Source organism: Hyalella azteca, unplaced genomic scaffold (genome assembly GCF_000764305.2).
Source record: "Hyalella azteca isolate HAZT.00-mixed unplaced genomic scaffold, Hazt_2.0.2 contig4956, whole genome shotgun sequence".
NCBI lineage: Eukaryota > Metazoa > Arthropoda > Malacostraca > Amphipoda > Hyalellidae > Hyalella > Hyalella azteca.
The window spans coordinates 1-17,645 of NW_025935164.1; the positions used below are offsets into that span (position 1 = coordinate 1).

Consider the following 17,645-nt stretch of genomic DNA (forward strand, 5'->3'; position numbering starts at 1 on the left):
TCTCAATACAATGACCCGTAGAAAGTGTAAATTGTCTGGGTATTAGTTATTATGTTATTATTTATCTAAATGTTCTGAATAAATTAAGTTCTCGAGTGCTTTACGGCTCGTATAGGCAGTTCGCCCCTGATGAAGCATGAGAGAATCAACGTAATTATCCGGCCACTGACCGTCATGCTGTGTGCAGGGGCTGAGTGCTGTGTTGTACACCCGTGAGGTGACCATCTCCCCCACTGAGGCTGTGCGGGTGCTGGGTGAGGCGGCTGCTGGGGACGCTGGGGCGCTGCTCACAGCGGGGCCCGTGGTGGCGCTCCTCGTCGACGCGCCCTACCACCACATCCAGCAGGTGATCCACCGTATAGCATTACTTCTACAGGCAACCATTCCAACATTTTAAAATTATAGGTATTTCATAACGTCAACAGGTAACCATCCATACTATTTTAAAGTTTATTTTTAGCCAGCCCGCGTCAAAAGTTTTCCCTACTAGTTGACTTCATTTTGAAAATTCCTTTCAATGTTAGGGTTCCGAAGAATTAATTATATAGATCAGTCATCAATACGGCTGAATGCCGTATGGTGATTCAATACGCTGAAATTAAGCTGCACATCAGTAATTTGCAAAATTGATTAAATAATTAATAACATTCATCTTTTTTCCTGGCAGTCCGTCTCTGCAGTCAGGAGGGACCTTTACTTCTTGTCCCCTAACAACGGCAACGGCTACAACATTGCCAACAAGTTCTTCTCGTTTGCCTCGCTGTCCATGTCCGTTTAGATCTTCTTAGTCCACTCGTCTAGAGGACATTCCTTATCGACTTCACCGTTTGTTATTGAGTTTTATTCAGCATCCGAGTTTTATGGCACAAAATTATGCGTTCAGTAATATATGCTATGGTGGTTTTCTAGTATATGAGAAAGTATTTCTTCTTCATTTCTGTTAATTGATTAGACACTGAAGTTTGTCAGAAGTTTAATATTGTTCCATTAAAAGTCAATGAATTCCTAATGCTGCCATTCTTCTACGTAGCAAAATGTTTCATCCGTCCACATCTAATTATGCGATCTGTGATAGATTTAGCCCTAATTGTTAATGCAAGTTTAGTGTCAATTGTGCATCCCGTTGCGGTGATGAATTTCTTGATAACCTGGGATTATTTTGCCTTGCTTCTCCTATGGTGTTGACCAAGCAGCAAAGGAACGCTTAATACCTTAGAGCAATAAATGGTTACAATGTTTCGATCAAAGATATAAATAAGTTGTCACTGGCTATTCATTTCGTTGTTTTAAGCATTCAAGTCTGAGCATTTATAACTCAAATTATGTATTGTACGACAAGCTAAAGTTAATAAATGAAGTACAACTTAGATTCACCGAAAGCACTTCGTTTTGTCTTTTCATTTTGAAAAATTTACTATACAAGCCCATGAGATCCTTTTGGCATAATTTTTCGTCCTATTATAAGTGCGTCTAACTCAATGTACAACGTTTTCTTTTTGACCCACATGCATAAGTATGATACCTACAGAATTCCTACAGAGCAAAAGTTTTATTAACAGAGTTTTCTCTTAAGTGAAGTTATGACCGCATCAATATTAAGGAAGAGTTATTCGAATATTCGCCAGCAACGAAGTATTAAAGATGTATCTCTTGAAGTACTTAAGTATTAAAGTTTTACATTTATGTCGAAACAATAATTGGAAGAACGATGAGTGTTACGGTATGCAGGCAGCGATCTGCAATCATCATGAGTATGTGATGCTAGGGTGCTCAAAACCATGCTTGGGTGCGCCGTGACAGATCTGACATTGGTTTTGAGCTGCAATAAGGATCTAATTGTTTACGTGACATGCGGTAGCTTAAATAAATTTTGCAATATTGATCAATTCCTAATTATCTCATGAAAAACGTAAGCTGGAAAATTTCATTGCTTAGAACACGTCTCGGGACAAATTTACGGCCGGACACGCGGCCGGTCTCACGGCCAATCTCTTAATTTAGTGACCAAGGAATATCTCCGAAACTAATGAACGAAGCTCGATGAAACTTGGTACACGTATTCAGCAGAACCTAACGGTGATGTTTAGCTAGTGAAATTTTTTTCCATTTCACCTTCATTCGTGAATTATTTGCAGTGACAGAGGTAAGAAATGTGTTCTATGTCGAATTCTCAGTTATCTTGAATTGCTTTTACATCGCTGGTGCTTCAGACACCACAAGTCTTGAACCAAATTAAATCAAGCGCTGGTTAGAAGTTTTTCTCTCATTGCTCGCTAATCTCTGAAGTACCACGCATGTCTTCGCTGCGTCGTGTCTCTTGTGCGAGCGCAACTCATCCGTGACTCACATTTTCTGTTGTACATTTCTTCGAACTTTAATTGAAGTCAGGACAGTCTATTCAGCTGCTCTGAAATAGAGGGTAACGTTGAGTCAATCAAGTTTAGAGTTAACTGATCTGGGGCCGTACCATTAAAAAGATTTACGATATTGTAACTCCGTCATGCAACCAATAACGGCATTTAAAGGAAAACGCATCAATCACGGACAAGAAATTAAGCGCTACGTGCACTTGCTGGCTGCGTTTATTTAAAGGGATTTTTGATTGTACGGCTCCTTGACGCTAACCCTGTGCTCTCAGGTCATCCTTTTCTCGTCACTACCAGAGCCAGGAGAGGGAATGTAAAACACGTTTACGTTCACAGTTTATAATAGATACAAAACTTGCATGTATTTCGTGGACGTGGAGTTACACCTTTATGGCTATTAAAGGCATACTAAGTGGTGTACAAAAACATGCTACACGAGTGATCATGACCTTAACGTTGGGAGAGTTACTGTGAGCGATCAAATATATGCGTATCGATTGCTAAAATGGTAAATCTGCAAGGTGTTATCTTTGCGTGACATGTTATATGGTTATCATAAACTTGTTGATATTCTCAGACATGTTATTTCTGTTATCACATGCAGCAGCAGCACCAGGCCATCCATGTGCCTTGTCTTGACGTAGGTATTATAGTTGGCATGGAGTGCCTACATCATAACTACGGTGGTTTGTGCCATTGCATCCTCCACTTTGGGACCGGAACGGCTCCACCGCGTGTGAAGACTGCCTAAAATCATCTACGATCCTCTTCTGCCCGTCCCTCCTCCTGCTCTACCTTTTCTTCCCTAAGCCACAGCCTTCCTCTCTTGGCTTTCATTAGCCGTTCCTCGCGCCTCTGAATGTAGGTGTCCTGGTTGTAGGGGTCTTCTACTGCAGCAACTCCTACCCGTCCATCATTAGTCCATCCTGAAGCACCTCTTCCAGCCCCTACTGCAGGTAGCGGTATACTTTAAGGCAGTGGTTGCCGCTGTCAGCGACGACGACGTGGCCATCAGGAGTGTAGGCGAGCCCCTGGGAGCCGTGCAGAGGATCAGCCAGCGTGTTGATGTACGACAGAAACGACCCGCCGCTGTCAAACCCCTGTGGGACAAATAAGACTCTTCTATGACGGTAAAAATTCGCCCGAAATACACGTGGTTAGTAATACGGGGGCTGGCAGAGAAGTATGAATGAAACGAGCGACGCGGCATGCCACCTGAGGTGATAACTTCGTGAGGCAATGACTGGGATCTCAGCTCGTCAAGTTAAGACATTTCAATAGCAATGCGTACGAGGTCGATAGTGCATCGTGTGTGTCTGTACAGCGCCTGCATTGAAACGGGATATTTAGGGATCCACATCGACGTTGCCCGTCATCGTCGTATTCCAAAGTTTGTGCGTGTACGCCAAATATCAAGTTGTTATGTGACACGTCACACTTGGATATACGGCAGTCGGTAACACGTCACACACCTGGATACGGCAGTTGCCCCAGTCCGCGACGATGATGTTGTGGGCGTCAACCGTGTGAGCGTTGAACTGCCCGTTGCTTTCCCCGTGACTACCGAACGCGAGCACAAACTGGCCGTCGCTGTCAAACACCTGCATGCACCAGCGTAGCTTAACACCTGTGAAAGCTTCACTACAAGGAAAATGCGGGCAAAAACGAGGTATTCGAGCTCTAATTGTTTAGACTGTTGCAACGCACCTTGACGCAATTGTTGTAGAAGTCTGTAACCGCAATGATTATTAATGGCTGATGAGAATGGGTGAGCATCTTACCTTGTCACACTATCCTTCAACAGGGCAAGGCTAGGCTCCTAATAAATAGTTACACCAATTAAGAACACTTTAAAGACAGTCACGATGAAAAAAATTAAGCTGGGCAGTCTCATCTTCATCCATTGATCGCTTTGTTCCTCCGCTCCACTGCACAATAAGTATTGCTCGCGGCAAACCTGACCGTAAGCAACACGTTGTGGATGATCAAACTAATGACTTATCAATCATCAGTCAATTTGACAAAAATATTGAATGCAAATCAATCTTCAAATTTTATTGGCAACTCAGTCAAATGATTGCAAAGAATTTAAAAAAAATGTGGAGACCTAAACAGTAATAACTTTCGAAAACCTAAATTTGCATGAATATTTTACGTAAATAAGCATTTTCAGTGATAAAGGTTTGAAAATTTCACAACATCCTAGTTCGTCAGTGGGTTCAAGTGTTCTTACGCTGCGAATGAGTTTCTTGAGCGTCGTCATCTGCGCTCTGTTGTACTCAATGCCTGGGAAGACGTCCGAGACAAGCGAGAAGAGCAGCGGGATGTCTTCAGCTACGAGCTTCGGGACCATGGTCTCGCAAACACTTCGAATCAGGATCTGGAAAAACAGCATTTAAATACAGATTTTAGATAACTGGAAGCCGAGTATTTGAGCTTATAAATCTGGCTGACATGCACACGATTTTAAAGTGAAGGAGCATGTGAATCCACTTTTGGTCCTCTTTGCTTATATGTGTCAAGACTTACAGCTGGAAAATCGGTCAGAGCGGGAAGGCCAGAGCTGCAAGCTCTGTTGTACTCAATGCCTGGGAAGACGTCCGAGACAAGCGAGAAGAGCAGCGGGATGTCTTCAGCTACGAGCTTTGGGACCATGGTCTCGCAAGATAACTGGAAGCCGAGTATTTGAGCTTATAAATATGGCTGACATGCACACGATTTTAAAGTGAAGGAGCATGTGAATCCACTTTTGGTCCCCTTTGCTTACATTGTCAAGACTTACAGCTGGAAAATCGGTCAGAGCGGGAAGGCCAGAGCTGCAATCCAAATTACCACCTGGTGCAAAGATAAAATTCATGTGATGCGGCTCAGAACCAGCATAGCTTTGCATTCAGTTGGGTTTAGAATATGACAACAAATAGAGTATCTAATATAAGACAATTAAAATCACAATCCCATATTATGCTAATAAAATGTATGGCATAAATGACTAGTGTAGTTTGAACGCAGCAAGGAAAATAGGCACGCATAGCATCGAGACGCAATGTCTGTTAATCTGCCACGATAGTGCAACAATTATAGCTTACCTGACAAAGGCCGACAAAGATTCGTTCCATGGCCTGTTAGTCAAAAGTTTCGTCACAATTGAAGGCAAGAACGAAGCGCCCGAGTTAGTTCCCGAGGGCTTTAACAGACTCTTACTTGCTGGTACAGACGGTACAGACGGGTCAGAAGAGTAATCCGCCATGACGTGCCTGGGTCATGGTGAGGTAGCCTCGCCAACACATAGACGTCTGCACGAGACGGTCCAGCACGCCGAGGTACTCGAACCTATAGTTGAANCCTATCACCTTCGACACTGAAACAGGAAGGATTTAGAGTTGTTGATTTTCATCCTTGGAAGGTCACGAATGACCGTTCGCTGGTGACTAACTCATTGATGAAATGCTCAAGCTTTTTGCGCCGCAGAGCAGACTGTTCTAGCAGCACAAAGTCAGAAAACTGAGATAATGTGGACTCAACTTGCTTGGTGGTCCCTTAGATCAGGCGACTCTTCTGCCCTAATGTCTTACACATTGATTAGAGCAGAAGAGTCGCCTGACCCGAAGGCTTCGACATCTTCGGTCCAGATGATCTGGGCAGCCAGCACCACGAGCTGCGCCTGGTTGGTAACGATCGCACCACTCCATGTAGGCAGAAGAGTTTGTGCCGGAATGCCTAAGTTGACGGATGTCTGCAGCCGCTGAGACAAGGTTTTGGGCTAATGGCATCCACATTTCCTTCTTGACGAGGGAGAGCAATTAATTAATTTTTGAATTTTCGATTGTGTTCACACAATTTTTGAACCTAACTTCTTCTCCTTCCCTCGCGAGAAGCTATGCCAGAAATGATCGTTTTATCTCCATTAAGGATGATGGCAGCGACACCAGTGAACATGTTTTTTAAATGTTCCGCATGTTAGGGTTGCTTATGCCGTTTCTTGTGATATATCGAAAATCTTTATCACCCCTCAGGGGGGACCTCTGACGGGTGTCTGTGCTCGTCAGAAGTCCTATGGGATTTCGCGCTTCTAGAGGGATTGTTCCTGAGCGCCCCACCGCTGAGTTCGGGGTGTTTGACTGCAGGTATCAGTTGTGGGGTTAAGTTATTATGTAGGCAGTATTCCTTATATTGCCCTTCTCTGTCTCTCACGTGCGGGCGGCCGACGTCCCGTGTAAGTGACCTCTTGTTCGAGTGTCTTAGTTTCTGCTGCTTTTCACCTGTCCCTCCTTGTCAGTTTGAAGACTGCATTTGATAGGAAACAATCTATATTAATGCCTGGTTAAATATTAATGCCTGGTTAAATGGAAAAAACCTAAAAAATACTTAACGGAAGGATGGGCAGAAATCATTTGAAGCCATATTCACGCTCCTTATGCAATCTGAAGTCACCGTTGTACCTCTACCTAGCACGATCCTCACTGGTAATTCAAGAGAGCAATAACAGAGTTGTCCCCCAAGGAGCCTGTCTCTCCCACAAACTTCAAAGCTGCTACACATGACATCCCACCTCCACTAGACTGCGCAGATTACATAGCATTTGCATATGATATGACACATAACAAGACGCTACAAGCCCAACTATACTGCACTACAAAAACAACACAAAATCCAACAGATGCGAGTATACACATTCGAAAACAAATGGCTAATTAGAACCAATACCGCAGTAACTTAAAAATTATCCCCATCACTAGACAAAAATCATCTGAAAAAACCTTCAGTTACGATAAGTTTTATATACCGTACGTTACTATACGTTTACGAACGTTTTATGTTCAACAGAAGAAACCAAGAAGGACAATGCTTCGAACTTTTCTACGCCGAACTTCAGAGATTAATTAAGACGTGCAACTAGCAACTACTGCGACAACTGCATAACGTCACTGCTGAAAGATAGAATTGTTTTAGGAATACATGATCCAAACATTCAAAAGGAACTATTGAAGACAAGCAATTTAACGCTAGAGAAAACGGAGGACAGCTGTATATTAAATGAAAGAGTGGTCACCCATAATAAAACACTACGCCAAGAAGTTAACAAAGTGATCGACTCCAAGAACCCAGCAGGCATTCGGTGGCTGAATCAACTACGCATTACGACATTGAGATCAGGGTGAAAGGAGGTTTAGAATGAAAATTGAAGCAACATCTTTCATGCAACGTCGTACTGACGTTACAATGCAACGTTGAATCGATGTTGCTACCACGACGTTGCTGCAACGTTGAATTCTATGGTTGGTTCGACGTTGAAACAACTACGCATTACGACATTGAGATCGGGGTGAAAATTGGTTTAGAATGAAAATTGAAGCAACGTCTCTCATGAAACGTCGTACTGACGTTACAATGCAACGTTGAATCAATGTTACTACTACGACATTGTTGCAACGTCAAATTTTCTGATTGGATCAACGTGAAGAACCAACTTGTTTTTCGTCCGTTGCAGGATTCGAACCCGGGATCGCTGGAGACCGTGCGACGCCTTAGCAACCTTGACCACGGCGGCTCGCGTGCATGAGCAATAGAAATAAGCAAAAGAATTGTTCGACTCCTTGAAAATTGAACTGCATTCTCTGGTCATTACTCGTACACTTATGTATATGTATTCCATTCAATGTTGGTGTGATAACATTAGTTCCATGCTGGGAAATAGCTAAACATTCAACGTACCGATATCGACCATTTTTCAACGTTGAAATTAGGTTGTTTTCCAGCCTTTCTTGTTTTAGTCAGATTTCGACGTTGATCGGACGTTTAATTTTGGTTGTTCAGCATTTCAACCTAAAATCAACATTGATTGAACGTTTAAAAATAAATAAGTTCTAGTTTGGTCAGATTTCGACGTTGATCAGACGTTTAATTTTGGTTGATCAGCATTTCTACCTGAAATAAACATTGATTCAACGTTTAAAAATTAGTACAAATTCAACATACCAATATTGACGTTATTTCAACGTTGAAATAAGGTTGTTTCACGTCCCTTCTATAGTGTTGGTCAGATTTCGACGTTGATATGACGTTTAATTTTGGTTGTTCAGCACTTCAACCTGAAATCAACATTGATTCAACGTTTAAAAATTAGTAAACATTCAACGTACCAATATCGGCGTTATTTCAACGTTGACATAAGGTTGTTTTACGTCCCTTTTAGTTTTGGTCAGATTTCGACGTTGATATGACGTTTAATTTTGGTTGTTCAACATTTCAACCTGAAATCAACCAATAATCAACGTTGTTTCAACGTCAGATGCCTGCTGGGAAAGAGGCTTCAGCGAATATTAGGAATAAGCGACAGTCTAAATTTTGTGGAAGGCACCACCAATTTGACAAAAACAAATGCCCAGCATATGGAAAAACCTGCAAGAAAAGTTTGAAGATGAATAATTTTGCTTCGACGTGCTTGTCAAAACCGCTACCGAGGAATACGTCAAATAAAAACAAAATCAACTACTTAGAAGGAAGCAGAGACATGGAGTCGGAAGAATGAATCAATATACTCGTCGCACAGAACTGCAACAGCGAGAAGATGATAATAATAATAGCGGGTTCAGCGTTAATTAGGCCGTAGGCCTGTCGCCGATTCTTAACATCGCAGAACATTCACAGTATTTTACGGTCTCGAACTCGCAACTCACTGCTCCAATTCTGCTATCCTCAACCGCCCGGCCTCCTTGCCGATTCTAACCAGAAACTAGCGCACAGAGCTCGGATCGAACCCGCGCCTCTCTGCTCCTATCTTGGTACTCTGAACTTTAGCCAGTGGACACTTTCTTAACTGGTTAAATGCACTATGGAGATTGAAAATAGGACGGTGAAGTTTAAACAGATACTGGCTCCAGCGTTAATATCCTTCCCAGGAACTACGTGAAACACAGAACAATAAAGGGAACAAATATTGTGCTCAAAACTTGGAAGAACAAGAATTACGCCCCATTAAGAGTGTCGTGTAACTGTTCGTAACCCAAAAGACAAGAAGAAATATAATGTAAATTTTGTGATCAGAGAAGAACACTGCACACCAATTGAAGACTCTGAGCAAGCCAGCAAATGAAGCTGATAAAACTGAAAGAAATGTACTTCCAAAGAACCGACAAAATAGACAGACAAGAGAATCCTCGAATATCCAACGACAACCTAGGAACCTTCCCCGGCATCCATAAACTGAAAATAAAAGTAGATGCCCCGCCCTGCATAATGCCAGACCGACGAGTTCCCATTGCATTGAAACCGAAACTGAAAGCGAAGTTAGAGACACGAGAAGTTAGGAGTCATAACCCCAGTTGAAGCAACAAAATGGGTAAGCCAAATCGTAATAACAAAGAGAGAAGGAGGAGTAAGATTGTGCATCGACCCAAGGGAACTTAAAAAAGTAATAGTCAGAGAAAGATATACCCATGGTTGAATTAATTCAACCATGGATATACCCTTCCGAATATTGACGACGCGCTTCAGGAGTTATAAGCTCTTCCAAAGTATTCAGCAAGACGGATATGGCAGCAGGATATTGGCATGTAAGACTCAACGAGAATTCTAGCAAGCTTACGATTTTACAGACACCTCATGGCAGATACAGATGGCTCAGATTACCAATTGGAATGTCCACGAGCGCGGAGGAATATTTCAGAAAAAAACTACATGACGCTTTATCAGGTCTCAAGGGAGTAATATGCATTGCCGAGGACGTCATAGTTCTCGGCCCTACAACCTTGGAACACAATGAGAATTGGATAAAGTTCGCTAAACGATGTGAGGAGCAAGGAATAAGACTAATCAGAAACAAGACTAAATTCAACGTACTCTGTGACATTTATGGGACACAAGATCTCAAAAAGCGGACTTCAACTAGACTACGAGAAGATGAGAGCTATAAAGGATTTCCACGACCGACAAACGTGTCTCAATTACGAAGTTTCTTAGGAATGGTGAATTTCTTAGGAAGATACATCCATAACTTGAGCGAAGTCTCACACCCCTTACACAACTTGATCAATAAAGAAGTACAGTGGAATTGGTCGGACTCTCAAGAGAAGTCATTAATCGAAACCAAGAAACGTATTAGTGAAAACGTACGACTAGCTATTTATAATCCAGAAAAAGAACTAACGGAATATATCCAGAAAAAACTAACTATAATCCAGAAAAAGAACAAGACGGAAATCCGATTGCCTAAGCCCTAAGCCAACATAACTTCAAGCGACGGTGGACGCAACTACGCGCAAATTGAGAAAGAAATGAGAGAGATTGTTTTAGGATTGAAGAAGTTTCATCATTATGCGTACGGACGAAGAGTGAAAATTGTGACGGATCACAAACCACTGACGAGCATAGTAGTAAAACCCCTTTCTAAAGCCCCAAAATGAATACTATGTATGTTATTGAAGATTCAATAATATGACTACATATTGGAGTACAAACCAGCAGGAACGGAAATACCTACAGCAGACGCACTATCGATAAACCCAGTAGGAGAATGCGAGCATGTACATACGACCGGAAATTTCGAAGAGACTCCAATTAACGATAACAGATTCCAACAGATCAAGAAAGCTACGAAGAGAGCTCTCTTCGTAGAAGAATGTCTTTCACTCTCAAATGCTTCACACTCCATCAGGTGTTCCACCGTTTATCTCTCACCTCTGTCGCACATGAAACTGATATCTTCTCTTCTTTCATTCCACCTGTATGTTCGTTCATTCACACTTAAGGCATTTGCTCTCACGCAGAACATTAGATCCCCACCCCCCTGCTACCATCATAATTGCATTCATACTTTGGCATTTCTATCATCCTGTATAGCTTGGAGTTTAGGCTATCTTTTATTTCCATTACTTGCTTTCATACTCTTCAACCGCATGTTCTCAATCTCTTTTTAATCTCTTCCATTCTTTGACAGTCCACTCATTCAGTTACACCCTGTACAGTCGTTAACCATTCATTTCGTCTATTATGCACTGGGTAGGCCCATATCTCATTCAAGTCACATTTGTGTACTAGCTAGAGCATGACACTTAAGATTCCATTTACTCACCCGCGCCCAACGTTCATTATTCATTCTTTACAGTCGTACTTTGTATCTCAGTGCTGCTCTCATTCTTCTCATTAAACGTGCTCTATCCCATATCTCCTCTCAATGCCTCAACCGCAGTCCATCTAGGGGCCCCAAGTGCCAGTCTAGCTATCCTTTTCTGTACAACCTCCAACTTATCAAGCTCGCTATCATTCCCTGCAATAACATCCATTCCATACATAATCCCAGGAAGTGGAACAGCCACACTTTTCCTGGTTTCCATACTTCTCTTAACACCTCACATTTGCTTGCTCTCACTCTAGCTGCACTGCCAAGTATTCCCCCTAACCACTGGTTTGCCTTACTGAGACTCAAGGCTATGTTTTTTTCAAATCCTTTTTGGTTAACATTTACTCCTAGATACATATACTCATTTGTCATCTATGGAGCTATGGAAAAATATATGTTCAGATTTGAAATGCCTAGCTCCTTATCGAACCCGGTGGCAGTCTAGTAGCTACTTCAAACTATCGCCAGTCTTGAAAAGATCCGGTCAAATGACACGAGTTTAGATCTATGAACAAGGCACGAAAAGGAAAAGAATCGGCGACAGGCCACATCAGGCCTACAATTCAGCGCCGACATCACTATGTTATGTTATGTTATCACTTATCACATACCTGCGCGTACCTTAAACGTGAATGAATGTCTTTCTGACCAGAAACTGGCGCACAGAGAGGTGCGACAGTTTCTCATCATTTGCAACTTTATATATTCCCGTGCCCCCTTGGAATAGAGCTATGTGGCGTTACGGTTTTCGTCGCTGGAGGTAAAGTTTGTGTTCAAACTTGTGTAGCTCAAAAACGGCTGAATGGATTTTCATGAAACGAGTTATAATCTACGGCCTAGTATAAGTTCATATATTCCTGACCTTTCTGAAAGTATACATAATCTAAAATGCGGAAAAGAAAAGTCAAAATGAAAATGGAATAATTGTTGCCAAGAGATATGAATAAATTCATACTATTCCCTAACAGAGCAACTACAAGGAATAATTTTCATTAAAAATTGCCCAAACATCGAGAGCACACTTCTTTGCATCCTTATATCTCGTGGAAATTTCAGCCTCACCGACACATAGTATGCACAAAACTATACATTCAACTGAAATAAATTATTATTTCATACTAGTACCTCGGTAAAAATTGAGTTTCTAGTACACTTTGTCTAGTTTGAGACTGTACAGGCCAACTGCAACGTAGCACGTTAAAAACTGATATTACCGGGATTTTTCGGTCTGGGACGAGACGTCTGAAATTTTTTCCATTTTACCTTCACCAGTGATTTATAAGGCAATTCGTGCCGAAATTTGCCGTGACCAAGAAATTTCCTTTAAACTACGGAACAGATTTGAACGAAACTTCGCTTATATATTCCTAAACTTCCAACGGTGAGGTTTAGCCAGTGACAATTTTTTCAGTTTTAATTTCGTCTGCGAGTTTTTTTTTCATTTTGCCTTCATTCGAGAATAATCCGTCAATTCGGGCTGAAATTTGCAGTGACCGAGAAATTTCTTCTAAACTACTTAACAGATTGGAACGAAACTTTGAATATACAAACCTAACATCCCAGCGGTGAGGTTTAGCTCATAATTTTTTCGACTTTTTCTTAGTTCGCGAGTTATACAAACATACGGTACGGAGAAACGACCTGCATTTCTGAAGCCGATTTTAAATTTGCTCAGAGCCGTATACGTATAGCCGTATAACTCGCAAACTAAGAAGAATTCGAAAAAATGACACGAGCTAAACATCACCGTTGGGAGGTTAGGTTTGTATATTCAGCGTTTCGTTCAAATCAGTTTGGTTTAGAAGAAATTTCTTGGTCACCGCGAATTTCTGCCCGAATTTTTCTGTAACTCACGAATGAAGGTGAAATGGAAAATTTTTCGCGAGTTAAGAATCACCGTTAGGTCCTAATGAATGCGTGGGTATTACTTTAGATTAAGTGCATCCAAAATAGGGCGTTATTTTTATTTTGATTATATGTTTTTTGGGTGTAGATTAAGAGTCTGAAATCCGTTTTTGGTGGTCGGCATCGGAAAACCGATTTTTATAGATATTTAAGAAACAACCACAAGAGTATATGGGTCACCCAGGCTAAGTTAAAAACGCTTTAACTCCACGGGATTTGCGTCCACGATTTAACTTGCATTTCATCTTCATCAAAAATCGGAATTTTTTTGACTGGAAATTATCTATATCGATCTGGGAATGACTGTAAACCTATGTAAAACCCAAAAATCGCGCTAGGTTAGGCTAGGTTAGTTTTCCATAGAAAATATATAAAAAATCGGAAAAAATCGGTTTTCCGATGCCAACCGCCAAAAACGGATTTCAGATTCTTAATCCACACCCCAAAAAACATATAATTAAAAAAACACCCTTTTTTGGATGCACATAATCTAAAGTATTACCAAATCGTTTACCAAGTTTCATCGAGCTACGTTTATTAGTATGGGAGAAATTCCTTGGTCATTCAATTTGGACATTGGCCGTGAGACCGGACGCGAGTCTGGCCGTGAATTTGTCCAACACCTGCTTAGAACTCTAATCGTTCAAATGGACCAGGAGTTTGAAACATTTAGGCCTATTATTTGCAGGAAGAACACATTTTTCGTGCAAACAAGAAAAAGCAGAATATTCATAACTTTCCAGTTGTGAACCTTTCAGTTTAGTCTCAAACGATTCCGAGACTCGAGAACGATTCCGATTCTCTCAAACGATTCCGAGGCTTGGGAAGCTCCTCAGGATTCATCATTCTTCTGTGAGTAAATTTTATACACGAAGCAACCTGTGTGAACATATTATATGTTAAAGGTTAGCATAGGCAAGTCGAAACGAAATGTCATACCGGTGATGTCAAAGGACAGAGCTCGTCATTCTTAGAAGAAGCGATTCGAAATCCTTTGTCCCGCTTTGGGATAACATCGAGATGCTGTGGTCTCACTCTAAAAGCCAACTAGGCCCAAGCATCAACGTTTCAATGCGGCTTATGATCGCACATTCAAACCCAATAAACTTCTCGTGTTTCGAGTAGAATTTAAAGTCCACTTCGTCTTTCTAGAGGAATTTAAAGTCCGACATTTTATATTACAAGTTCAAGTTCTGAACTTTCCTGAAAATGTAAGCAAAAGTTAATCAATAAATATGCTAAAGATAACCAGGCTGCTATGAATGATAAAAAAATTACAACAAAAATCATATTTAAAAAGTATTCATATTAAATCTATTCACAATAATATTTACACACCATGTTCACACTTAAAATCCTTCACTAGTACAAGGCACGTGCCTCCGTCACGTCTCCGCACCAAACAATAACTAACTCAGCGTTCCTACTACTTCCTAGAGTACGGACGAGAACGGTGAGATTGTCTCCAAACGTAAAATTAAAAAAAATGTCACCAATTAGAACCCGAAGAGAGACAATTTTCAACTCAAGGGGAAATCCGCGATGTCACTGAGATGTGCATGGCAAAATAAGAGATGTGTAACTTTCCGGATACATTTTTTGTCAGGATATGCCGATAACCAATGATACATTGCGGTTAATCCTTCATATTAAACCGGAAATTCATGGTTTGCCCGAATTCAAAACTGCATCAAGGTGGACCGCCGTCTCGTTTCAACGTACTTAACTAGCTCTGCAGAGGCAGAATGAAACAGATGAGATGACGTGAGCTCGTCATCCGAGATTCACTGAAAGACAAAAGACGAATTGTCTGTCACTGCGTGACGTCTGCATTAGCATTTCATTGAGCGAGTTTTGGATCTCATGAATAGAGAGAACGTGAACAACTGCAGCCAAAATTATAGAGCCAATGAAGCAAGTGAAGAATTGGAGCATAGCTGAACGAAATGAAAGAAATACGGAAATGCTATGCAATGCACAGAAAATCAAAGACTGTTCAAAGCAGTAAAACATTTATGGTGGCTTTTTTTTACATTGTCGCGGAGAAGACTGACACTCAATTTTATTTATTTTATTTTAATAACAAGAAAGTTTAAATTAATATTCGACTGGAATAGAACACTAATAGAAAATGTTTGGAATTATGGGACAGACGAGTCATGAAACTTCCTTAGGAAAGGCACAGGCTCGTGTAGCCGCTGAAAAATTAATAAATGAAACCGGCGCAGTTCATCTCATTAGGAGACATCGAGTGCGCTGAGTCTCTGATGTTCATTTTTAGCCCTACACATCTTCTCCCGACCTAAATTGAAACAGATACAGGAAAGCACCATTCCGTCCAAAATTATGCGTTGAACGAGTGAAAATGGAATGGAAATACCAGTTGTACATTTTTTAACATGAAATGGTTAAAACACCAGTTGGATTTTTCGTTACAGTTGTATTTTTCGCTGAAGGGAGAATTATTTCGTTCCTCGAAAAACTCTCCATCTTAATTTTGATGTGTAAAAAATGCATATTTGAAAAATTAACCGCAGGAAAAACTTGACTTTTAATGTTGCTTGTCCAAGGAAGTTGCACTTTTTGCATTAGAAACCGGAAGGAAAGCTCATGAAAAAAAGTATCAAAGAACATTTTATTTAAAATAGAGACATTCATAGCGTAATTCGTTGGTGGTTCTGTTTTAACCATCTTTACATCGCTCTGTGCCTCACTGCACTCTTCTCTTGCCAGGACGTGACTGAGTGGAAAATTTTTCATCAGTTAGCAGAGCCTCATCTAGTGCAGGGCCCCATCGCTGCTGCACGGCTATGCTTATTTATCATACGTTTGCAGAATTCGTCCAGTTTTTTTCCGTCAGTTTTTTCACTTAGCTCGTGCACGTCGTATGTATTTATGCCGCTCACGTAATTTTCGTCTTATGGCAGCCGTATCCTGAGCCCTGTACAGCTGTTCAATAGTCGAAAGTTTTTATCACCATACATGAATGATTATAATTTATACACTATTATGAAGTGACTTCAATTATTTAATGTTCAAGCATAATTAGTATACAGTGTTCTTTGCCCGTGCAGTAAGCAACCGATGGTCATATTAAAGTTAAATAGTTTCATTTTTTTCATATTAATCCTCCTATTGATGTTCGTTTTTCGTTGTGTCCAATTGAAAAATTAACACTTGAAATATGTAAGAACATTTTTTCGAATCTCTGGATAATTTAGTAATAAAATTGCTTATTTTTTTTATCCACTTTTCTAACATATACATCTAATAATTGGTGAAATATTCTACATTTTACTGTTTTATATACATACGTATACCAGTAATATTACTTATCATAGAGGAATCATGAGGCATAAAAAAACGGGGTGCATGGGGTTGAATTTAAAAATTGAAATGAGGTAGTCAATTTAATTTATTCCTTTGTAAAACACAGAAACTAACCTTCTTTCAAATATATAACCAGGAGTCAGATCTGAGTTCCATGATAAATGTTGCTGGAAGTGTCTTGGCCAAGAAATAGTGTATGAATCTTCTATTTGTAACTTGAAAATGAATGTTGATACATTCAAGAAGTCGTTGATAAACTAAAACTACTTCCTGAAACCTGCCTTTCGATCTACCAACGCCATCTGAAGAATCCAACGCCATCTGAAGAATTGTTTCACTCTCTGAAAATCTATTCATGCATATCGAGTATGAAATGATTATATTATTTAAGAGGGAAGTAATGTTAATTGCCTTACATTCGCCATATATAGTCGTACAATATTTGGTGCACCAAGTCCGCTTCGGTAGTTGCAACATATCGGACCTAGTTGCTATTAGTTATAAATCCCAATGAACCTTAGTTGGTTTCACTATGATTCTCTTTGATAATAATTTCAAAATTATCTCTGCAAAAGTCCACCTCATTAATTCTGGGATCTCGCTGAGTTTGGTGCAGGTCATTGAGCGCCAGAGATCGCTGATACAGCGCTGAGAGTGCCAGCGCTTATCTCTTCATCACGTCTAATTATGGCAGGCAAAAACCAAGCGTTCAGACCGCACCGCCCTTTGAGGAGCTCTCGAGTCCACAGCACGTGCCCAAGAGGCTGTCGAGAAGGAGCTTTTGAAGGGTCGTGGTTCGCAGGTCCGACGTCCATGTCATGCCAATGCCAGGTGTAAGTCACTCTTATATAACAATATCTTCGAAGAAAAATACTGGATATGTGAAACTTTTTTTTGTCACGACTCTATGTCAATAGATTAACCTG

The 17,645-nt window shown here is 40.7% G+C and overlaps 2 protein-coding genes and 1 long non-coding RNA gene across 3 annotated transcripts; 1 reads left to right on the forward strand and 2 right to left on the reverse strand.

Moving 5' to 3' along the window:
* Window positions 1–188: 188 nt before the first annotated feature.
* LOC125177795 lies at window positions 189–1,379 on the forward strand. The gene is made up of 2 exons (XR_007156665.1): window positions 189–346; window positions 668–1,379. It is a non-coding gene; the product is annotated as an uncharacterized LOC125177795 (long non-coding RNA).
* Window positions 1,380–3,038: 1,659 nt separating this feature from the next.
* On the reverse strand, window positions 3,039–4,415 carry LOC125177794 (tripartite motif-containing protein 2-like). Its single transcript, XM_047880209.1, has 2 exons — window positions 3,839–4,415; window positions 3,039–3,466 (listed from the first exon to the last, which is right to left on the reverse strand). Exons 1-2 carry the CDS (start codon window positions 3,971–3,973, stop codon window positions 3,314–3,316), a joined length of 288 nt encoding a protein of 95 aa, XP_047736165.1. The 5' UTR covers window positions 3,974–4,415; the 3' UTR covers window positions 3,039–3,313.
* Window positions 4,047–5,699, reverse strand: LOC125177793 (dynein axonemal heavy chain 11-like). Its single transcript, XM_047880208.1, has 4 exons — window positions 5,568–5,699; window positions 5,149–5,201; window positions 4,600–4,746; window positions 4,047–4,121 (listed from the first exon to the last, which is right to left on the reverse strand). Exons 1-4 carry the CDS (start codon window positions 5,611–5,613, stop codon window positions 4,047–4,049), a joined length of 321 nt encoding a protein of 106 aa, XP_047736164.1. The 5' UTR covers window positions 5,614–5,699.
* Between the last annotated feature and the right edge of the window lie 11,946 nt (window positions 5,700–17,645).

Excerpts from the sequence above, each read along its gene's own strand:
- LOC125177794 (XM_047880209.1), bottom strand. The coding sequence starts at position 3,973 with ATGCAGGTGTTTGACAGCGACGGCCAGTTTGTGCTCGCGTTCGGTAGT. Across the intron at positions 3,467-3,838 it reads GGGGCAACTGCCGTATCCAG|GGGTTTGACAGCGGCGGGTC; the intron begins GTGTGTGACGTG and ends TTTGTCCCACAG.
- LOC125177793 (XM_047880208.1), bottom strand. The coding sequence starts at position 5,613 with ATGGCGGATTACTCTTCTGACCCGTCTGTACCGTCTGTACCAGCAA. Across the intron at positions 5,202-5,567 it reads TGTACCGTCTGTACCAGCAA|GTGGTAATTTGGATTGCAGC; the intron begins GTAAGAGTCTGT and ends TCTTTGCACCAG. Across the intron at positions 4,747-5,148 it reads CTCTGACCGATTTTCCAGCT|ATCCTGATTCGAAGTGTTTG; the intron begins GTAAGTCTTGAC and ends CTGTTTTTCCAG.